Below are 24707 nucleotides of genomic sequence, written 5' to 3'. Positions count from 1 at the left end.
ATAACTTCCTCATACGAAGTCAGATTTGGGCGTTCTTTTTATTGAACTTCTCGGTTTAACGAACACTACGAGTTTCGTTTAGATTACTAAGGCTAAAAAGTAGTTTATCGAAAACTCACTTTTTACGACATTCAGCCCCGTGCCGGTTTGTCGCGAAACTTCGACAGGTCATAACTTCTTCGTTGTAACTCGGATTTCGACATTCTTTATATATCCGTAATCCTTGTCATGCCCACTACAAGTTTCTTAATAGATATCAGCTTTATCTAATATTTAATTTTGACGCTCATTTTTATTCTTAATTATTTAAACCCTAATAATTAAGCATAAAACACATAATTCACCTAAAATTCACATAATTCCCTTTCATTTCTTGAAAATGAGTTACAAAGGTTTACCTAGACCATTATGTCAATATTAATGCCTAGTCTAGAAACACGGGTGTTACATGAAGGGACTCGACAAGTCGGCGAGCAGACTCGACGAGTCGGTTAAGGTTTTCCCCAATGATTTGGATGCGTTGTAACTCAGCGAGTTAGTGAGACAACTCGACGAGTTGAGTTGGACTTTTACGATAATTCTGAGAAAACGAAGGAACTCGACGAGTCGCATAGATGCACTCGACGAGTTGGGTCAACAGGGACTGTTGACTTGAGTGTTGACTTCTATTGACTTTTAGGGTTTGGTCAAGACTTGGATTATGTAGACCATGGAGGGGTAAAATGGTCTTTTACCCATTCCAAGAGTTAGAGAGAGAGAGAGAGAGAGGTTGACCGAATTTATTTAGAGTTGTGGTTATAAGTGTTCATTAAAGATGATTATGACATGTAGGCGGGGATTAGACCGTTCGAGGGGTACGAGGTTTACTTGCTTGCTTACGAGGTGAGTCTTCTCACTATACTTACCATAAGTGGTGACATTGTGTGACCGAATGGTCTTGTATGATTATATTGAGAATTGTGATATTCTGCATTATGTCTTTGTGATTTATGTTGTGTATTGTTCCGAGCTTTATTGAGTTAGGACCAGAGGGTTCTCACTTAGACACATGGACCGGAGGGTCGTTATGAGATATAGTCATGAGAGGCTAATGAAATGTGTGTGGTATTTTGGGGAACTTACTAAGCTTTGTGCTTACCGTGTTATATGTTATGTGTTTCAAGTAGTTTTCAGGATCATGAGAAAGTGTCGGCTTGATTGTACATACGAGATGAGGTTTGTGTTTTTGAGGATCTTGGATTTTATCAAACAATTTATGAATTTGTGTTTTTGACAATTTGACAATTGTGGTTTTGGAAATGTGATATCGAGAATTATGTGGTTTTAAAAATAAAAAAAAATTAAATGAAAATTTACGGTAAAAAAAAAAAAAAAAAAAAAAAAAAAAAAAAAAAAAAAAGTTTGACGGTGTAGTAATAATATTGTACGCGCACTCTCAACATAAAAAATATCGAGAACAAAATTTAAACCCACCACCGCAGTCCACTCACCTGTAGCACTTAAGTCAACTCGCCTCTCGAGAAAGTGAGGAAGAGAGATCGATCTTAATGGCCGCAGAGAAAGGAAGAGTTGTGTGTGTAACAGGCGCAGGAGGGTTTGTAGGATCGTGGTTAGTGAAGCACCTGCTCTCTAAGAACTTCACTGTTCATGGCACCGTCAGAAACCCTCGTAAGTTTTTTCCTCAACTCCGATTCTAGAAAATTTTCTTCGATTTTAAGTTTCCGAGTTACGTTTTCATTTTTTCAGTTTCAATTATGCTTGATTTCATCTGAATTACATGTCCGATTGAGAAATTTGAGAGAGATACATATCGGCATACATGTTCCCTAACTCTTTGAATTCGATATTGATATAAAGTCAATGAAATTTTGAAAACAAAAATTCAGTAATTAGTAACTCAAACTCAAATCTAAAGTTCATTTTTTAACACATTTTTCCTTCAGAGGATGAGAAAAATGCTCACCTGAAGAGCCTGGAGAACGCATCTGAGAATCTGAAGCTTTTCAAAGCAGACCTTCTTGACTACAAGTCTCTTACTGCAGCCATTGCTGGATGCAATGGTGTGTTCCATACTGCAAGTCCAGTTCCATCTGGTTCTGTACCAAACCCTGAGGCAAGCTTCTCTCTCTTTCATTTGACTGATTTCACCCTTTGCAGTTTGACTTATTAATGAAAAGCTTTATCATTGATTACACTCTCTTGTTGTTACAGGTAGAACTGATTGAGCCTGCTGTGAAAGGTACACTCAACGTGCTGAAAGCATGTTGTGAAGTAAATGTGAAGAAAGTCGTGTTTGTGTCTTCTGTAGCTGCTATTGCTGTCCTACCTAATAAACCCACGGATCGACCCATGGATGAGACCTTTTGGTCCGACCCAGATTTCTGCAGATCAAATAATGTAATTAGCTTTACTATTATGTTAAGTACAATCATTCAAAAAGTTACCCAAAACTCAATTTCTCCTTTTTCTTTATCTAATTCGATTTTATTATAATACAGGATTGGTATTGTCTTTCTAAGACACAAGCAGAAAGTGAAGCTTTTGAATTCTCAAAAAGAAACGGGATCGATTTGTTATCAGTGTGCCCAACTCTTATTATAGGGCCAATGCTGCAACACACCATGAATGCTAGTAGCTTGGTTCTTATTAAGCTTCTTAAAGGTTTTTACTTTTATATTATTATTATTCATATCCTGTAATCTGTATTAATAGTTTAATATTATCTTATATATTAATTGGTGTGCATCTTTTTGTGTGTAGAAGGATATGAAGAACTAGAGAACAGGCTACGTATGATTGTAGATGTGCGTGATTTAGCTGAAGCATTGGTTTTAGTATATGAAAAACCTGAGGCTAATGGAAGATACATATGCACATCTCATTTGATTAGGTCAAAAGAATTGGTGCAAATGCTGAAGAAATTGTATCCTGCTTACAAGTATCCAAACAAGTGAGTTTACTTTTTTCTTAAAAGCTTGAAGGTTTGTTTCTTTTTTTTTTAAAGACCAAATAAACCGTGTGGATGAGATAAAATGACCATTTTACCCTTACATTATAAAAAGCAAAGTTAACTCCATTTTACTTGAATTGGATTGCAGATTTACGGATCCAAATGGGATATTTTCAGTTACATCTGAGAAATTACAGAGGCTTGGATGGAGTTACAGACCACTTGAAGAAACACTTGTTGATTCTGTCGAGAGTTACAAGCAAAGTGGTCTTCTGGGTGATGAATAGAATGTCTCTACAGATTTTGATCTTTTTAAAAAAGTCTCCATCTTTTCACTTTTTATGTGTTTTTGAATTTTGATGTGTAAAAAGATGAAATAGTGTTGCTGAATAAATCTTGAAGACTTGAACAGTGGATTCTAACTAATAAAAGTTCACATAACTAAATTAGGAACTTTATCCCTTTTGGCATGTTGGTTTTATTGCATGTAGAAAAAGGTGATGTGATTTGCTTGATTTTGTTGGCATGATGTTATTTATTATGCCTTTCACTATATTTTTCAACAATTCTAACCAATTCAATTGAATTTATTATTAAAGGTTTGTTCATCTTTTCGTTCACAACATTTTTTTGTTAGTTTATTAACAATTCAATCAAATCCAATCTTTTTTTAAATATATTTAATACTATCAATTATTATTGTTTCTAAGTTTACAAGAAATAAGAAAAAAAAAATTGTTTTATTTCAGAATAAACTAAATCTTTGTTATTATGTGCTATTTTTAAAATTATAAGAAATTAAAAAAAAAAAAAGATATATAAAGATATTATTATTGGTTTTCATTTGTAGGTCGGGTCTGATGGATTTACTTTCCAGTTCTTGAAACATTTCTTGAATCTTTTTTGAGAAGGATATTTATGATTATATGCATGAGTTCTATGACTTAGGCACAATTTCCCCGGGGTGTAATTCCTTGTTTATCACTTGAAAGTTGATAATCCGACGGAGATAAAAGACTATACACCGATTAGTTTAATTGGGTTACAGTATAAAATCATTGTGAAATTAGTGGCTAATAAATTGGATAAGGTGGTAGACTCGTTAGTTAACCTAGTTCAGTCTGCCTTTATTAAAGGTAGACAGATCTTGGATGGGTCTCTCATGGTTAATGAAATTGTTAGATGGGTAAAGGTGAAAAAGAAGAAGATGATGCTGTTTAAAGTGGATTTTGAAAAGCCTATGATTCTGGCTCTTAGGAGTATTTAGATAGAATTATAGAGATTATGGGGTTTGGTGAGAGATGGCGTATCTGGATACGTGGTTGCCTTGTGTCTGCCAGGGCTTCAGTTCTTCTCAATGGCAATCATACGGATGAGTTTCAGATGCATAGAGGGCTGGGCTAAGGTGATCCGTTATCTCCTTTCCTTTTTATTTTGGTTATGGAAGGTTTGCATGTGTGTATGGAGGATGCTACTCATAATTTGTTATTCAAAGGTGTGTTCATTGGTGATCAGAATGTTCATATCTTGCATGTTTTTTATGCGGATGATGCTATATTTTTTTGGAGAATGGGATGCTAAGAATATTAAGAATTCAATACGGATTTTTAGAATTTTTTACATGGCCTCTGGGCTACAAATCAATCTTCATAAGTCCAAACTTTATAGGATTAGGCTATTGAGCAGTTTGCTACGTGTACAGGTTATGGGGCGGATTTGATTCCCTTTATATATTTTGGGCTTCCTATTGGTTAATTCATGCATAGAAAAGCGGCATGGGAACCATTTTTTGATGGATTTTGAAAAAAAAAAACTTTTTATATGGAAGTCCAGGATGTTGTCTATTGGGGGCCGATTAACCTTAGTGATAGCAGTTCTTGGGAGCTTAGGAATTTATTTCCTTTCCATGTTTCGTATGAAGTAAAGCAAGGTTTTTTTGGGGTGCTGAAGATTAGAATCGGTTTATCCACTGGGTCAAATAGGAGATGGTCCTTAATAATAAAGAAAATGGCGAGCTTTCTATAGGTAGCTTGGAGTCTTTCAACCATGCGCTTTTATATAAATGGAGATCAGGGTTTCTAAATAGTTGTAACCTTCTTTGGGTAGATTGCATCAAAACTTGTTATGGTAGTGATGGTGGATTCTCTTTGTCTTAACGGAGCAAACTTAAATCTGGAGTGTGGTTGGGTATTGTAAATACGGTTTGAGACCTGGATAATAGAGGTTTATTACCTTTTGATTCTATGTGTAAGAAGGTGGGAAATGGCTAAAGTATTAGCTTTTGGAATGATGTTTGGTGCGGTGACATTATGCTTAGAATCAGGTTTCCTCGTCTTTTTGTTATTGCTAGTAATGTGGATGCGTTGGTTAGTAAGTATTGTGATGGTCATGGTTGGAGGTTCAAGTGGTCCAGGAATTTTGATGGCAGTGTGCTTGTAGCTAATTTGATTCAGCTCTCTTTTTTGTTAGAGACGGTTTATATTTTTGATAATCAAGATTCTTGTTATTGGGTCGTTGGAACCTAAAATACTTATGTGGTGAAGGAGGCTCGTCTTTACTTGGATCAATTAAAACTTCCTACAGGTGGTGTTCAGATGAGATGGAATAGATTTCTCCCAATTAAAATTAACATTTTTATTTTGAGAGTGATGTTAAACAAACTTCCTACGATGGTGAATTTGGATAGGAGAGATCAAGATATTGATTTGATGTTATGCCCGGTTTTCCAGCAGGATAGAGAAGATACTGAGCATTTGTTTTTTAATTGCACGATAGGTCGACAACTTTGGAGTAAGGTGGCGATGTGGGTGGACCAACATAGACTCACCTTTTTGAATGGTATTGATATATGCAGTGGGTTGATGGCTTGACGTCTATGTGTTCTAAACGGGTTATTATGGACCCAATTTGCTCTATCTTGATTTGGATGTCGTGGACGTTTCGACATGATCTTTTGTTTGGATCTAAGAAGATGAAAAAAGAATTTTTGTTTGATTCCATTGTTCCATTTTCTTTTAATTGGTATTGTTATAGGAATCGTAAGACTACTCAAAACTAGAATGAGTGATTGAAAAATCCCCTCATAATTTAATTGTTTTTCTTTTGCTAGTTTTTCGTTAGCTTTTAATACATACAACCGTTATATATATATATATATATATATATATGTATGCTCCTGTCCCTTTCCCGAGAGGATGGCTCCCTCCTTGGCTAACTATTATATTTTTACCATTTTTTTTTTCAGTTTAACCATTATATTTTATTTTGGTCGGTAAAACTATCTATTTTTTTTTATAAAACTTCTAAGTGCAAACATTGTTACTCTTATTTACATATTAATAGGTGTTAAAATGACATGTGCCATGAACTTTTTTTAAAAATGCCATCTTACTTGGTGAAATTAGATTCCTTATCTACTTACAACAACATATGTGAATAACATGTTAAACTAGAAAATAAGAAGCAATTTCAAAAATATAATATTGTGAGGTAATGAAAACTTGTTAAACCAGAAAGAAATAAAGGGTTAGATTGAAAAAAATTATTATTTTTTTAAAAAAGGTGGCTTTCATTTATTAAAGTAAAATTTAGTGGTTACTGGTTAAACTACAAAAAAATCAAATAATTTTTATGCATATTCCCTAAAAAAGAATTACAAATTATGGTATAGTAAGGTGACAATGGGTTGGATTGAATTATAAATAGGTTGACATGTTGAATTAAAGAGGTTGAAATCCAAATGAGTTTTGTATATTTGCATCTTACATTTTTGTAGTTATGCAATTTCGGCTCCCAGCGAAACGGGGACGAAGCAATTTCTAATTTATTGTAATAAATAAATTTAGATATAATTAAATACTATATAACTTTTTTTTTTTGTTAAAAAGTGAGGTTGGGTTCATCCTCTTGAAGTGTCACACATATAGAAGACAACCTTGGACGATTTTTTGTTGGATGGAGAGGAAAGGTTCATGGTTTTTATTTTATATTTGTACTTTTTTCAACTTTATTATTTTTATCTTATTTAGTTATTTACAATCGGTTTTTTGCTATTAACTATAGTCTAACGTCCCAACCAGTTACAAGTACAACTATTTGATTGATCTATTTTCTTACCATAAAAGAAGATGACTTGATTAAGTGCTAAGTAGAGCTTTTAATTATTGGCCAACCACATCTTAGTCTAGGCAAGAGTCATTTCATGTTCTTTTGTTTATATGTATGATTAAAGAAACTTATGAAAGTTTTTGGATTTGATTCGACTTTTGTGAATTTGTTGTTGAAAAAGAGGTTCACAATTTTGGGCATGTACTTTGCCTTAATTCACAAAAATCGACTCTAGTATTAATAAGTACTTCATTTTATAATTAATAAAACACAAAACAACCAAATGGCTTCTAGCCTAGTGAGTCATATCAGGTGTTGTTTTCCCTTTTGAGGTCGAGAGTTCACAAAAATCGACTCTAGTACAGTCACGTCGCGCCCTTCCCTCGAATAACCTAAATAAACATTTAACTTAACAAAATAAGCACAAAACTTAATGAGTTTTCTAGTATATCACACATTCCACTATACATACAATACATACAAGAAAAGGCTCTCGGCTTTAACCGATCCACCAGGGTAAGAGCATAACATATCAACCATAGGCACTCTGCCTTCATACCTCTACCGGCTCCTAGTTGTCATAGAATATGAGGCTATTACTAATATTGACAGGTCGCTTATGAATGCATAATCGTCCATAGCTAATAAATAGGATAGTCAGTCGAACATATGATCCTACCCGAGAGCATTTAATCAAATAAGAACCATGAAAAAGGCCTAGACCAGAGTTCTCATGCTATCCAATTTAAACTACGTAAAATCCCTGCGACATTCACTAAATGATCAACCAATACTACCAATACCCATCAAATCATGACACATAACAATATCATACAATCAATCAATTATATATATAACGAAGACTATCTAGTCTACTAACATACTCGTACCCTAACAATATTTATATCCTATCATACAAATGATATACAATGTCACACATAGTATAGTGAGAAAACTCACATGGAGCTAGTTGATCAACCAAAATCCTCATACGCGAGTCCACCGAAAATCTGATAGCACGGTCCACCTAATATCAACCAGAGACTAATCCTTAGTCCAAAACTCATATCCTTCAAGGTTTGACCAAAAGTCAAACTTATCAAAAGTCAACAGTAAACACCAACTGGACAAAGTCAACAATCAAGCAGGTCAAAGCACCGCAACCAGCCTTTGGTCGCGTCACTACCACCAGGTGATAAAACAATCACGACATCATACATATATTCGCTACGTCAACCTTCCTTGGCCACTTCACGATCTTCAAGGTGGATTACTTCTTTTATTAAGCACTTAATCCCTTAAGATTAAGGGTCTAATTTTCCAGATCATGTCAAAAAAATGACTTAATGGATTTATCCATTTGCACACCTCAAACACACTTTTTTCTATCTTATGTCTAAAATGGGACCAAAATACTAGAATTTGCATGTGTGCTTAAAAGGCTTAATGACAATCACTTCTTTCCACCACAAAAACTTAAAAGACTTGATGACAATCACTTTTTTCCACCACAAAAATTCTTGAGAACCATAAAAAGCAACCTTTGGCCGTGGAGTTTTCCAAACTCCACCCAAATATCATTAAAGGGAAACTCCACATAAAGGCATAAACTTGATGACTTACAAAGGTCCATAAAGGAGGTTAGAAGGTTAAATCTACTTTAGATCTAGCTTCTTGAGTAAAAAATCCACTTACTTCTTAACTAAAGGTTACCAAAACACCACCAAGGCACAAGGAGGAAAAAAAGAGGCTGGGATTTTAAAGTTGGAAGGTTTTTAGAGGTGGAGACGGATTGGTGATGTAAACCCTAAATATCATATTCCTTAAATATGGATTAAGGTTCGAGATCTAGGGTTTGAGCTGATTGTGGCTTCGTGTTGCGGCCCTTACCTTGGTCGTGCCAGTACCTATGGCGTGGATCGCGACACCACACTCTGCTACTCGCAATTGTGACTTGCTCCCAAGTTTGTTGGCTTCCGCATAGAGCATTATTGCCTCAACCCAACCACACTATGTCGACATACATATAACATATAACATATATCCAGTAAATAGATAATCATATAACCAACCAACAGAAAAACAGGCAGATCTACAGATCACTACTACACAACAACATCCTATATACAAGGACATAGATCTAACAGATCAATACGACATAACATCATCCTCTATACCAGGATACATAACCCAGTGGGCCGACATTGGTGCGTTCGACCCACAGGTATAGTGAAGAAAACTCACTTCACAGGCGAAAAGATAGTTGGACCAATCGTTGTTCCGATTACTGCCTCTACCGATCTCCTACACAAAAATCAGGGCCTTAAACTCAAACTACCACCCAAAATTCCCCTAGACCACATTTGGTCAAAATCCCGGTCAACGGTCAAATCAGAAAGTCAAAAAGTCAATGGAAGGTCAAGCTGGTTAAGCACGCCCTACGTACTCAGCTACTACGCCGGGCGTAGTCCCATCTCATTGAAAGCCATGAGACTTTAACCCAATATGCACAGCGTACCCATTAGTATGCCCAACGTACTTCATATGAACCCAAAACTTCATATTAAGAACTTATGCCTTAAAGACCTCTTGTCCAAACTCAGATCTAGACCCATAACATCATTCTAAGTCATATAGTTTCCACCTTTATGACTTTCCATGGATAGACATGACCCAAAAACTAAAATCCTAACTTAATAATCCATTAAGACATCATGACTCTTGCATGGAATGGATATAAGGATCAAGATCTCATTTTTATGGTTCTTAATAGCTCCATAATGGATAAAGTTTCCAACTTTATCCATTAGGATGATCCAAACAACCAATATCTAGTCTTTAAGTCTCAAAGGGACCAAAAATGCATCTTTCTCAACTTAATCGATTAAGTCCAAGTCTCAACCTTCAGATCTGAATTAATATGATGTTTAGATGGATGAAGTTTCCAACTTTATCCATAACAAGGTCACAAACTTTCAAGATCTAGACTTTATGCACTAAAGTAACCAAAAAGTGATAAATATGAAAATTAGCAAGATCTATGAAACTAATGAGATAGTTTGAAGCTTTTTACTCACAATGGTCCAGAAATGATGTAATCTTGCTGGATCTATGCTTGAATCCTTCTTCCATACACTTTGCCATTGTCTTGTTCTTCAAGATTACACCTTCTAATGGAGGAATAAGCTCATAAATGATACCAATGCTCAAAATAAGTAAGAGGAGGCTAGGGTTTCGAGTTAGAGGCTCATGATAGGAAGGACCCCCAAGGGGTTAGATACCTTAAATAGAGCTCAAAACCATGAAAATAGGGGTTTTACTCTGCGGCGTTACGCTCAACGTACCTAAATTTACGCCCAGTGCAATGTCCAAAAAATGCACTCTTCAGCCTAGTATGCCCAACGTACTAGCTAGTGTACACCCAACGTACTGCTAGACTCCCTATTTCCAGATTAACTTCAAACAGTCATAACTTCTTCGTTTCAACTCCATTTTCGATGATATTCATATGCACGAAAAGGTATTGAAGAGCCCCACAATCCTATCTAATTACTTTTAACTTAAAACATATTGAACTAAAATCCTTGTTCAAAGAAAGAAATCTAAAACATCACTTTTCTTGTTTTACCCTTTGACTCCAAAACACAAACCAAGGGCTCAGATTGCATAACCGATATTATCAACATCCAATAGGGTTTAAACCATATTCCCTTTAAGCCTAAGTGTTGGGTTTAGTTCAAAATAGTTTCATAAACTAGAAAAATATAGCAACGGAAGACTTTAATTTTGAAATAACATAAACATTTTATACCCACCAACGATCTTCTTGCAAGTTATAGAAAGATTAAAACACCAACCATAGAAGGATGAAGAAATAACAACCTTTGTAGTTCTTTGGGTCCTCTTGGGAGGCTTGGAAGTTGATGAAGAATATGGAACCTTTGCGACACCAACAATGACTCAACTTGATGTAGATGCTAGTCCAAAACTCTTAAACCCTTAAACGTTAAGTTCATAACCAATATGATCTTAAAGAATGCATGAAGATGCAAGTGTTGTTCAATTTTTCTAACGAAAACTAGAGAGAATGGGAGAGATGAAAGAGATTTCGGGCACTTGCAAGAAGTGAAGGATGAACCTTCTAGCCAAATGCAAGCTTCTTATTTATATGCATAAAGTGAAGGTATTAACCATTAGGTCTTAACACTTTACGCACATATATCTCAATGTCATAAACATGTCTCCCATGCTTGAATTCTTTTGAATAAACTAATGGAAAAGCCACACTCTTATTCTTTTTATGCAAATCTCGAAAATTGTATAAAGAAGAGAAAAGTTATAAACTCAAGGTTTATAAAATATAAACTTTTTATTTTGAGTAAAAAACAAAAAGTTTTCAACTAGTCCAAAAAAGTTGTGCATGACTTATTAATATAATGTTACTTGCTAATGAAAATTATTATTTCCATGAAACAAATAATTTCCAATTTAATTATAAGAGTTTTATTGAATATTTATTAAAATCAATTTCTAATAAATAATCAATTGTATCAAGTTATTAGTGCGACCCATTAGTATCATATGTTATTTAGCAATATCACTTTAGTATGACTCTTGAGCATACTAGACCTTTCACCAAGGCCTTTACTTGATCCATTTATTGTCCAAAATTTTGAAATAAAAAACTTCTCGAAACAGGATGTTATAGTTGTATTTTGTCCAACTTGTGTGTGTTTTCCCTTTCTTTATAGAATAACACACCCTTGACCAATGAATGAAGATCACGACCCGATATTGTTGCTCCGCGATAAAGATGAAGACATGACGCTAATTATTAACTTCCTCACCTAAAACCACTAACTATATACATATAAAGCCGCTTAGGATGCTTACTTGTAATCGGTATGTGGTAAATCAATTTTTTTTTGAAACGACAAACTAACTAATCTACTCCTAAATAACCACTTATGTCTTCACCAAGACTTGAAGCCATGACCTCTCATATGAGAGGATCACTCCTTACTGCTAGACCATTGGCCCTTTGGTAAATCAAATTAAATGACTAAATAGATATAAATCCAAAAATTAAACGATCTTAAGTTGTTTTTTTTTTTTTTTTTTTTTTTTTTTTTTTTTTAAATCAATTTGAATCGAGTTACGTCTTATTATAATTAATCTAATAACTTTTTAGTTAATTATCATTAGAATTTATAGAATAATAAAAAATTATTGTAAGAAGTCTATACATAAATCAATTATATATTAATTTATATGCTTATTTTAATATAAAAAACCTTAATATAAGAAATTATATACATACATTACCATGAAAATAATAAGATGTCTCCATTTTAATTTAAATAAATAAGAAAGAGATGTTAATAAACACGATTATATAATACACACTACACAAAAAAAAAAAAAGAAATTTTGAAATAATATATCCCGATTTAATATATGAGAATCGTTTATTATTACATATTTAAAAACACCTATAATGTGCAAGTTTACAATAGTTGCGGTGGCCAAAATATAACTTTTAAAATATTTATTTGGTATATGGATATACATCAAAATTTTAAGAAATATATAAAATAAAAAGAATTAAAATTTAATTATTACTAACAAGATATGCTAAAGATCTTGTTCTCCAAAGCAATACAACGACTCCTTTTTTAATTAAAAAAAGGAGAGAGTCCGTAAAAGAGAAGTCATGGAAAAGTGGATATATTTTGAATTTCAAAAACACTAATAATTAAAATACTCACCAATTTATTAATCAATTCATTTCTCTTTCAAAATGCCCCAAAACCCTAGAAATTGTTGCTTCTCTATATATTAATCGTCCAATTTTTCTTCACAAAAATTCTTGATATTTATCGGTAAGTATTTAGTGTTTTCCCCAATTTTTTCTTACTTTTTTTTATTTGATTAATTTTGTATTTTCAGTAACTGTAAAATTATGAAAAAAGAAACCATTTTCGGAATATGCCTACTGTAATTCTCATTTTGCTTTTTAATTTATTTTATTTTTGCTAGATTTTCTTCAAATTTTGGATGAATTTTGATTTCTGAAGTGAGGTTGTAAGTTTTAAGAACGATCCTTGTTATTAGGGCTTTTTTGTGTTGCTGATTTTGATTATTCAAGTGAAAATTATGGTAATTAGTGTTTTCTGGTAGTTATTCAGCTTAGAAGTTTGAACATATGATTTTGCTCTGGATTTTCTTTCCAACTGATGATTTTGATTTGCCATGCTATTTCAGGCCATCTGTTGCTTATGTATTTTAGCTTTTCCGGCGAAGAGTATTAGAAAATCGTGTACAAAATGAACGGATCTGAATCTGGAAGACTCTTTGAGTCATCGATGACTCCAGTAACGTCTCAGCCGCCGGTGAACAACGTCCGCGTGGGATACACTCCCGGCGTTACTAGTTCGTACAGCGATGTAATGTTTAGCAGCGGTGGAGGCGGCGGTGGTAGTGGGGGTGCAAGCTTCCATCATAACATTAACATTAACGAGCACGGCGGTGGTGAGTCGATGATGAAAAAGAGAGGGAGGCCGGCGAAGTACCATCCTGAAGGCTCTATGTCACCGTCACCCGTTACTACAGCCAGGCCCGCAAAGTTAACACCTGTCGGTGTCACGGTCAGCGCTTCGTTGAACGGGTCTTTTGAACAGCAGCAACCACAATCAGCTCCTCCTATCTCCGCCGTTCCTCCTCCTATCTCCGCCGCTCCTGTTAGTTCCATTCCTCTGGATGAAGGATTTCCATCACAAAAGAAGGTCAGAGGTAGACCTCGTGGTTCATCGAACAGGAAAAAGGAAAGGGAATCTCTAGGTACACAAAACTTCTCCTTACTTCAATTTTTATGTAAATCATTTCTTGTCCAATTAGGTTTACAATCACATTGCCTGATCAATTCAAAAACTGACATTTTCATTTTTAGATCCAAAGTTTCATCCACCATAAAGTCGAATCTTAATTCTTAATGAATAGTACTTGTTCAAAAACTTAAGCAGTATCTTCCTGAACTTGATCTGGATCCCCTCTATATCTCTTTTTGTTGGATTTAGGGTTTAGGGTTCTAGACTTGTAGCTATAATTGCATTCATATTTTTTGTGTGTAATGCATCAAATTGGGTCAATTTAGATCTAAGTTTTTCTTAGTGTGCATATAATAATCCTGTTAGCCACGTGATAGTTGAACACTTGAACATAGAATGTTTTTTTTTGACTTTCTTATGTGGGCTCTGCTTTTTGATTAATTCTTGTTTGACTTCACTAGATGCTATGTATATCAATAATTGAATTTTCTTGTGATTTTGGACCTCATTTCTGTTGACTTTTATTTTGATACTCTCAAACTAAATTCCTTACAGAAACTTTGGATTTTTATATTGGAAATTTTATATTTGTAGGATCACCTGGATTCGGTTTTACTCCACATATCATTGTGGTGCAGCCTGGAGAGGTTACTTTCATTTTCATTCTCATTTTCGTCTTATTGCTTAAATGGCATTCTACTTTATGTTTTTTTTTCGGTATTATTATAATTCTAAAAATGATATTAAAAAGAAATATATATTTTTTTAAATAAAATTTCAGGATGTGTTAAACAAGATCATGTCCTTTTCTCAAAATGGACCAAGGGCTGTCTGCATCATGTCTGGCATTGGTGTCATATCAAATGTCACACTTCGTCAAGCTGCGACTTCTGGTGGAACTGCAACTTATGAGGTTCATCTTTCATCTTTAATTAAATATCTAGAGTAAATTACAGTTTTGGTCCCTCAGTTTAACATTTTTTTTTCAGTTTTGGTCCCAAAAGGAATCGGGTTGCAATTTTGCTTCTTATTTTGGTTTTTATAAAACTTAACTTTAACAATATTTTTTTTTCAGGGGCGATTTGACATATTAGCCCTTTCGGGTTCATTTGTCCTCTCAGAAATATACGGTCAACGCACAAGAACAGGCGGTCTAAGCATCACATTATCCGGACCCGATGGTCGTGTTTTTGGCGGTGTTGTAGCCGGTCTTTTAATCGCCACATCTCCTGTTCAGGTTAAAATGACTAAATTACCCTTTTTCTACTAGATACACTAATCCCATCAAGGGTATAATCGTAAATCTGATACTTCTTATTGCAGGTTATAGTTGGAAGTTTTCTTCCTGAAACCTCTAAAGAACATACCCCGGCTAACCATGGTGAACCGTTGAACCCAAAAGTTATGGCGGCTCACCAACCGAACCATGGACCCGGACCCGGACCCGCACCCGCCAGCTCACCGTCTCATGGGACCATGAGTGAGTCATCGGGTGGGGCCGGGAGTCCAATGAACAATAGTAGCCCTCAAGGCATGGCTAGTATGCCATGGAAGTAGTGGTGTTCGTTGAGGGTATAATTGTAATTTTAGTTTAGCATTTTGTGTAACTTTTTTTAGTCTTGAGTTACCAGCAAGCAATGTCTTGAATTTTTTTGCTGGAGAGATGTTTTTTTTTTTCCGGGGTCAAATCCGATGCTAATGTATAGGTATTTAAGCATGATGTACAAGTTGTTAATGCATTGCATCGTTGGATTTGGTCATAACCCTGAGTTAGTTATGTAACGATTGGTTAAACAAACCCATCTTTGCCCTTATGTGTAATGCATTAGGAATGTGGTGTTTTAATGTCTATATTGGGAGGTTTTAATGTTTTATAGTCACAAAGATTTTATATATTTATTTATTTATTTTTTTATTTTTATTACGAACCGCAAAGCTTGTGATGAGTTTAAATTGATTCGCAAAAGAGCAATACGTCTCATGAGTCATTTTAGCATCGTATCATTATCTTTATGACGATCTCAACTGCAATTTCATTCGACTTCATATAAACATAAATTTATGTAATTCGGTTTCATATAAACATGAATTTATCTAAATTAGCTACAATAACGCCTGAAGATGCCATACGAACTTCCATCGTCACAAGCTAAGATGTCTGATTATGTATTCAAATCGATGTGCTTGTGTTAATTGGTAAAGTTTAAGGAGTCTTCTTTAAGGTATTATATTTTGAAATGTAAATTGTTAAAGATTACTTACATATGTGTCTAGCCAACCGTGTTCTTCTTGGGCTCGTTTAGAATAAGACTTGTCAAAATTCTAGTCCTTGCCTTACTCCTATAGAAAGGGATTTTGCATCCTTATCATGATATAGCATGATTAATTCTTCGGACTATAATGTATATATCTTGAATTGATATGATGGAATGGTTCACATGGAGTGGAAGGAGTAGTGAATATAGAATAGAAAAACACCTCGTTCCTTAATTATTCCTGATTAAGTGAAAAGGATAAAAATAAAATAGTCAACAATACTTGTGACGGGTCAGGTCCATCGAATGAGTAAAAAATGACCGATTTGCAAAAATCTGGTTCAAACGGTCGAACGCCTTATAAACCTGCCTACTTGACCTTTAAAACTAGATTTTTGTAGAAAAAATTGATAATAAATAATAATGATTACGTTGCACGATTAAGTCTTTTTTTTTGTTCAAATCCTGGCACTACTAAGCCCTTGTGGCCATGGAGGATCGCCTACAGTGACTCCAGGGCATGAGGCAAAACCTCATGTTTGTAGCGGGGGATTAGTCGGTGTGCGAAGGCTGGCCCGGAAACCCTCGTTAGGGAAGTTCCCTTTCCAAAAAAAAAGTCTTTTTTTTATTAAACAATTCACCTGCAACAACTATTTTCTACAACCAACAATACAGGAGGAGTTGTGTTTTTTTCAAGTTTCGTTATAGTTTTTTACTGCTCATTTTTATAACATCAAACAACTACATCTCTTTATCTTTATCTTCAACGTAGATAAGTTTTTATAAAAAAACAACCATTTGCTTTGTGAATTTAACCATTTGCTTTCTCTTTCTCTACCTGAATTCTACCGGTTGTTATTCTTTGCTCATGTAGCCATGATGATTCATTTGTGGTGACTCTAAGACATGATGCATAACCTTATATTTGCACGTGAGATTAGTCGTGGTTTGCGTAAGCTGGTCTGGACACTCTCGTTAGGAAGACTCTTCTTTCCAAAGAAAAAAGTATAAGACCTCCACCATTTCTTTTAGTTATTTGTTTATTGTTTTGTCAAATAATAGAAGATGGGTCCTAGATGTTTTTCAAAATTGGTTTTTCTTTTTCCCTATATAAATACTAAATAGAATTTATAAATTAGATGGGTCCTAGTACACACCTCGATACATGATAGCTTTGCCTACAGTGGAAGGGATAGTTTTTTATGGTGAGATTAACTTTGCTTATGGTTGTTTGTCACATTTAGACTGTTTGATTAGTTGTTACGATGTCTTGCAGACGAGTTCCTTCTTGGTTGTTTTCACGGGCTGATCTGTTTCTTCTTTTTCTTCTGTTCTTACTTATTAGGTCTAACCTACATGTCCCATACTAATGTTAGAAATGATATAAGGGGGTGTTTGGGATTTACTTTTCAAAACAGCTTATTGGTTTATTGACTTTTTGAAAAACTAATAAGTCAAAAAAAGTGTTTGACAAACTAAAAAACATTTTTTCAGAATAGTTTTTCCATTAGAAATGGTACAAGGGGGTGTTTGGGATTTGCTTTTCAAAACAACTTATTGATTTATTGGCTTTTTAAAAAACTAATAAGTCAAAAATAATGTTTGACAAACTCAAAAACACTTTTTCAGAAAATTTTCCATTAACTTCAAAAAACATTTTTCAGTAAGCATGTATAACTTGACTTTTTGAAACTGTTTATGGCTTCAAACCAAAATAACTTCAAAAAACACTTTTTAACCAAACACTTTTTAACTTATTGACTTATTGGTTTTTTCACCATAAAAGTTAATCCAAACATTTTTAAAAAAAACTTCTTTTACCATCACTATAAACCAATAATTACTTGTATCTAAAAACACCTTTAGAGTTCAAAAAGCACTCCCAAACACCACCTAACAGACGAAAAATAAATAAGACTGGTGAAAAATAAATAGATAAGACTGATAACTATATTGTTTGTATCGTCAACCTTATTCACTTTATCACTCTCAACCTTAGGGAAAATGACTCTTTAGGGTAACTAACTGTTGCGTTTGTTCTCATTTGGTCCATTTCCTTTTTTGTACTCAATATACCATTGAACTTGTTGTTTGTGTTCACCATAACCCTTTTGATTGGCTTTTGACATATGATAGCTGGTCAAAGGGTTATGGTGAACACAAACAACAATTTCGATGGTATATTGAGGAAAAAAAACAAAGGGACCAAATGAGAACAAATGCAATAGCTGGTTACCCTTCTGATTCATTTTCCCTTTACTCATTTACAACAAATCCCACGTCATCTACTGTTGATATTAATGACTTTATGAGATTCATTTTTGCTTCTCTTCAAAACATAACTCACGAAAGAACATTATTCGTACATATGCAACTTTGTAATGCACTTGAATATTTATTAAGGGAACCTTAACTAAGCAGGTGCATTTCATGACTACATTTATATTTCCAATCAAATGATTTATCGTATCATGGATTCTAGACAAGTCTACAAACGAGTGGAATCACAAGTGCTGTGATTTTTGAGTTTACTTAGCTTTAAGATCGAATTCATGGGATAAGATACAACATCAATATGTACAATATCATGCGGCTTTTGCAGACACATCACCATAATATACCTTGAGGTAAACGTTTATGTTGATAAATATACATCTCATACATAATTATATCCTTTTGAAGAGAGGTGTTAATAGCAAACCACAATAAACATAATATAGACCATGTTTTAACGAAGTTACCCCTCTGAAACGCTCTTTATATACGTTATGGTCAAAGAAGGTTGCAGTATTTGATAATTTTACAACTTTAATTTCATTTAACTTTTCGGAGAAAATGACTCAGGAGGGTAATCAACTTTTCGGACAAAATATACCATCGAATTTGTTGTTTGTGTTCACCATAACCCTTTAACCGGCTATCACATGTCAAAAGCCGGTCAAAAGGGTTATGGTAAATACAAACAACAAGTTCGATGGTATATTGAGTAAAAAAAAAATGACCAAATGAAAAAAACACAACAGTTAGTTAGCCTCAAAATTCATTTTCCCTCAACCTTATCAACATTCTCATTTCCTTCCAATATTTTCATTTCTTTTTCATTATTCTCTTTTCCCTTATTCGTCCCACAAGACAAACCGTGTAATTTTGTGTAATATAATTTTAAAATAAAAACTAATTATGAAAACATGTTTATTTTATGTTATTTTATATTTTTGCAAAGTATGCACTTTCTGACATCATTTTATGATGATATAAAATGAACGACGGATGGATCATAAGTTTTTCTTTTGAAAACATAAGTATGAAATTTTTATATGAACTTGTAGTTTAACAAGTCAACAAGCAATTGTCTATTTTTGGAAGCATTATAACATCTTCATGAATGCGAGTGTTTTTAAAATTTAAAATATTAATAAACAACTATAAAAATTGATATTTATACTGATTTTGAATTGTTTTTTGGATGATAATACCAATATTTATATTTTATTAAATATTATTATTTTTGAGTTTTATATTTCATACAATTAGTTTTTTTATTTAATAATTTTATATTTTAAATTTTATTTTGTTTAAAATTAAAATTTTATTATTATTGAACTAATTATTATTTATTATTATAATTTTTAAAGACTTAATATTTTTTTAAATATATTGCAATATATTGGTTTTAGTTAATTTATTGTTTTTTTATTGGGTTATTTCCATAAAAGACCCTATATTTTGACTTTTTTTCTTTTTAAACCTAATATTTTTTTTTTAAACCCAACTTTTATGTGTTACTTGTTATTTCAAACTTAGCAGGTCACTAATAGGTAAATTAGGTATTTTTGTTTCATAAAAGACCCTATATTTTGTAGTTGTTTCCATTTTAGACCTAAAATGTTTTTTTTCAAAATAAACTTAACTTTAAAATTGGTTATAATCTTCAAGACCAAATATATAAAATACTTTTTGACTACACCGAAAAAGAAAGTATACATGTATACACTAAAAAATCTTATCTAACTTATTATCCTTTGAGCGAATATAACCTAAAAGAATTACAAAATTTTATTATTGTCTAAAAGATATGATTAAACTTTATCTTGAATAAATATTATATCATTAAACATGATATATTGTTTATAGAAAATGTTATTATTACCGATGATAAAAAGTTTAATGTTAATTTGATATTTTTTGGTGACATGGATAATACATAGCTAAGAAGAATCTTTAAGCATAATAACAATTCTTTTTATTTGTAGAAAAAAAATACCATATAATTTAACAAACTGTATACAAAATAATTTTTTTAGTTTGTCTATTATACAGTGAGTTTGTACATATTTCCCTCTCTCACTTTTCTATATTATTTTTTTGGCTGAATTTTTTAATCAATTTTTTTAGAACAGTTAATAAACGCACTCACTATCATACTCCTAAACTAAAGCCATAGAATATTTTGTAGCATTAGCCCATTATTAAATAATATGTTATAATTATATCAAATAAATACATAAAAATATTAATCCTAAACATTGTATTAGTTTTGTTTAGATATATGAGATTCAAGTTTAAGGCTTTCTTAAAAAATGTTAACATCACATATGAATACATAAAACTATATTTTGGGAATGAAAGCGTTTGAGCATAAGTTGAAAATCCAAATAACAAGAATGATACCACACACTTAAATATCAAAATAGTATGGTTGACATTATTAACAATGGTTGGAATATGGTGAATGAGCAAAACTGATAAAACTATGAAATTTTGTTGTAGAGAAAAGAAAATTGAATAGTTGGCCTACTATCTCATTTTATTAATCTATCTTATGTATACATGGTGTTTGTATATCACTATTATTGAATCTTAAGGATAATCATAATAATTACCAAAATAAAATTTAGGATTTCATTTTAATTTGACAGGATATAATCACGTTTTTACGCATGAACGAAGTTAAGCTTCATTAAATCGGTGTAGTTAAGTACCTTATACAACTAGTGTTAAAGTTGTAACCAATTTTAAAGTTGAGTTTATTTGGAAATTAAAAAAAAAAACCTTTTAGGTCTAAACTGGAAAAAAGTACAAAACGTAAGGTTTTTTTTTATGAAATGAAAATACTTGATTTCCCTTTTGGTAACCTACTAGGGTCTAAAATAACAAGTAATAGGTAAAAGTTGGGTCTTTTTCGGAAAAGAAAAAAGTTTTAGGTCTAAATAGAAAAAAAAGCAAAATATAAGGTATTTTATGGAAATAACCCTTCCTTAAATTGGATGTAAAGTTTGTTTCTTTTGAATTAGGATATAACTGTCAATTTTTAAATAGGTCAAGGGCAATTTATGTAATCCACTATAAAATGGATTTGGGGGGATTATTATCTCGTTACTATTTTTCAAGTTTCAGCTGCTCAGTTTCGTCACCATTCTTGCTGTTGCAGAAACTTGTAGATGAAATCACTCAAATGAGACCCCATGCCCATAAAGCTTCAATCATCAGCACTATCTCTCATGATCTCCAGCTTCTTAGGCTCATGTCGTCCTCTCTCGATCTTTATCATCCGTCGCCTTTTGTCAACCCAACAGAAAATCAACTCAAGAAAAGTACCTCCATACGAAAACGCAGATCGATCTTATATGGATTTATCTCAGAAATTCTACGAATCGATGAAAGCATGCGTAAATATTCGGTCGAAACCCTTGGCTCGAGGACTACATTGTCAGCTTATCACAACTGGGGTAGACATTTCAACTTTTGTCCAGAACAATTTAATCAACTTGTACGCCGGTTGTGGTTTGATCGATGACGCGTCTTTAGTATTTCATGAGATTGAATTAAAAAATGTGTTTAGTTGGAACACGATGATTGAGGGATTGATAGATTCAGGACGAGTTACAGCTGCAGAGAAGGTGTTTGACGAAATGCCTCAAAGGGACGTTGTTTCATGGAACTCTATGATGTCTGGTTATTATCGTAATGGGTTTCCAGAAAAGACTATCGATGGTTTCATTTCAATGGTCCGATGTTCTACCACTCTTCCCGATGCATATTCTTTCAGTTGTGTAATGAAAGCCTGTGCTAGCCTCGAAAATCTCAACTTGGCTTTCCAACTACACAGTTTTTCTGAAAAGTTCAAGTTTTTAGGTGATGATTCTGTTGATTCGTCAATAGTTGATATGTACATCAAGTGTGGAGCTCCAGATATTGCTGAACATGTTTTCTTGAAGATGCCAAACCCAAATTTATTTTCTTGGAATTCTATGATCTATGGTTACTCACAACTATATGATGCTCAAAGGGCCTTGGAACTGTTCGATCAAATGCCTAAAAGAGATCTTGTTTCTTGGAACATGATCATTTCAATATTGTCTAAGCATGGCCATGTCACAAAGACCCTTGGTATGTTCATTGAGATGTGTATCCAAGGCTTTAAACCAAATTCCAAGACATATGCAAGTGTCTTAAGTGCTTGTACAAGCGCACATGAACTCAAATGGGGAATCCACTTACATGGGAGAATTGTCCGAATGCAACAACATATCGATGCATACATTGGCACTGGTCTAATAGACATGTATGCCAAATGTGGACACTTCAAAAAAGCACACAAAATATTTAACAATTTGAAAGAACACAACATTGTATCATGGACATCAATGATAGGAGGAGCAATACATAGTGGCAATGAAGTGGAAGCCATTTCATTGTTCAAACAAATGAAGGAAATTCCAATAACCTCTGATCAATTCACTCTAGCAACTGTTCTTGGAGCTTGTTGTGGTTTAAAAGATATTCACCTTGGAACCCAAATCCATGGATACTCAATCAGAATCGGAATGGAATCTCTAATTCCCGTAGCAAATGCTCTTGTTACAATGTACGCGAAATGTGGCGACATTTGTAATGCAAATCATGCATTTAAGTTAATGACATTCAAAGATATCATATCGTGGACAACCATGATCACAATATTTTACAATATCGGGAACATAGAAAAAGCTCGGGAATATTTCGATCAAATGCCGGAACGGAATCTTGTATCTTGGAATTCAATGTTGAAGGGGTACGTACAAAATGGGATTTGGGAAGAGGGTTTTAAGGTTTTTGTGTTAATGAGACAAAAAGGAGTTAAACCGGATTGTATTACTTTTATAACTTCAATAAGCGCGTGTGCTAATGCAGCCATTTTAAAACTCGGGAACCAAGTAGTCTCTCAAAGTGTAAAGTTTGGGTTTGGAAATGACGTTTCGGTAAAAAATAGTATAATTACAATGTACTCAAAATGCGGGCAAATTCAAGACGCAAATAAAACATTTGATTCGATGGTGTCAAAGAATTTGATTTCATGGAATGCGATGATGGATGGGTACACGCAAAGTGGCAAGGGAAATTTAGTAATTGATACGTTTGAGAAAATGATATGGTCGGGCATACTGCCCGACCATATCAGTTACGTATCCGTCCTATCGGGTTGCAGTCATTCAGGGCTGCAACCCGAAGGACAACGTTATTTCAATATGTTGCTAAAAGATGAAAGAATTTCACCAACTTGCGAGCATTACGCGTGTATGGTAGATTTACTTTGTCGTGCGGGATTTATTGAAAAAGCAAAAGATTTAATCGACAAAATGCCAATTGAGCCAAATGCTGCGGTGTGGGGAGCTTTGCTCGGTGGTTGTAGGATTCATGGGAATGCAACAATGGCGGAAACGGCTTTAAAGAATCTTGTGGTATTGGACGCGGAAGATTCCGGAAGCTATGTGTTGTTAGCGAATCTTTATTCCGATTCCGGGGAGTTGGATTCCGTTTCCAATGTGAGACGGGTTATGAAGGAGAAAGGAATAAGGAAAAATCCGGGTTGTAGTTGGATTGAAGTTGATAATAGGGTGCATGTTTTTACTGTTGATGATACAAATCATCCAAGAATTAATGATGTTTATAAAAAATTGGAGGAGATTATTAAAAAGGTTGAAGATGTAGGAATGTATTCTAGTAATAAGGCGAAGGCTTATCATAGTGAGAAGCTTGCGATGGCTTTTGGGTTGATGAGTTTGCCAGCTTGGATGCCTATTCATATAATGAAGAATCTTCGTATATGTGATGATTGTCATTCGGTGATGAAATTGGTATCTCTTGTTACTTCAAGGGAACTTGTAATTCGAGATGCAAATCGGTTTCATCATTTCCGGGATGGGTTTTGCTCATGCCGGGATTACTGGTGAAATGGAAACTAGGTTTAGTATGATGGAATAGAATCTCAAACGAATAGAATGGAATCACAAACGATGGAATGCACAACTTAATATAATACAAGGTGGTTGATGAATCATTTTATTCTAACATGATGCTTGGTTATTTAAAGGAATGAAATGAATCATTCAAACTTCAAACATGTTTTTATTATGTATTATTAAGAAAAGATTAAATTAAATTGATAAATAAAAAAAATGTTATTTTATAAATATAAACTTCACAATCGACAGAATGAGACAACAAAATGGTTCTTAGACAACAAAATGATTTATAAAGCTCAATTGAAGTGAAAAACATTGGTAATATCTAACAACATTGTATGAA

The 24707-nt window shown here is 33.5% G+C and overlaps 2 protein-coding genes and 1 pseudogene across 3 annotated transcripts; all 3 read left to right on the top strand.

The window, feature by feature from the left end:
* The first annotated feature begins 1461 nt into the window (after positions 1-1461).
* LOC145070250 (cinnamoyl-CoA reductase 1-like) lies at positions 1462-3408 on the top strand. Its single transcript, XM_079017184.1, has 6 exons — positions 1462-1668; positions 1944-2113; positions 2212-2397; positions 2499-2661; positions 2761-2950; positions 3099-3408. Exons 1-6 carry the CDS (start codon positions 1548-1550, stop codon positions 3235-3237), a joined length of 969 nt encoding a protein of 322 aa, XP_078873310.1. The 5' UTR covers positions 1462-1547; the 3' UTR covers positions 3238-3408.
* Positions 3409-12749: 9341 nt separating this feature from the next.
* On the top strand, positions 12750-15735 carry LOC145069376 (AT-hook motif nuclear-localized protein 10-like). Of its 2 annotated transcripts, XM_079016294.1 has the most exons (7): positions 12750-12939; positions 13097-13216; positions 13322-13897; positions 14479-14531; positions 14666-14797; positions 14960-15121; positions 15208-15735. In XM_079016294.1, exons 3-7 carry the CDS (start codon positions 13384-13386, stop codon positions 15439-15441), a joined length of 1095 nt encoding a protein of 364 aa, XP_078872420.1. In that variant the 5' UTR covers positions 12750-12939; positions 13097-13216; positions 13322-13383; the 3' UTR covers positions 15442-15735. The 2 variants fall into 2 exon arrangements, with proteins under 2 accessions (XP_078872420.1, XP_078872419.1); XM_079016293.1 differs by lacking the exon at positions 13097-13216 and having other exon boundaries at positions 12751-12939.
* A 5775-nt stretch (positions 15736-21510) lies between these two features.
* On the top strand, positions 21511-24470 carry LOC145070209 (pentatricopeptide repeat-containing protein At3g26782, mitochondrial pseudogene; annotated as a pseudogene).
* The last annotated feature ends 237 nt before the right edge of the window (positions 24471-24707 follow it).

Source organism: Lactuca serriola, chromosome 8 (genome assembly GCF_051521515.1).
Source record: "Lactuca serriola cultivar US96UC23 chromosome 8, Lser_US96UC23_V15, whole genome shotgun sequence".
In the NCBI taxonomy this organism is placed as follows: domain Eukaryota; kingdom Viridiplantae; phylum Streptophyta; class Magnoliopsida; order Asterales; family Asteraceae; genus Lactuca; species Lactuca serriola.
The sequence above is the reverse complement of the archived record's forward strand: the minus strand, read 5'-3'. Positions and strand labels throughout refer to the sequence as shown.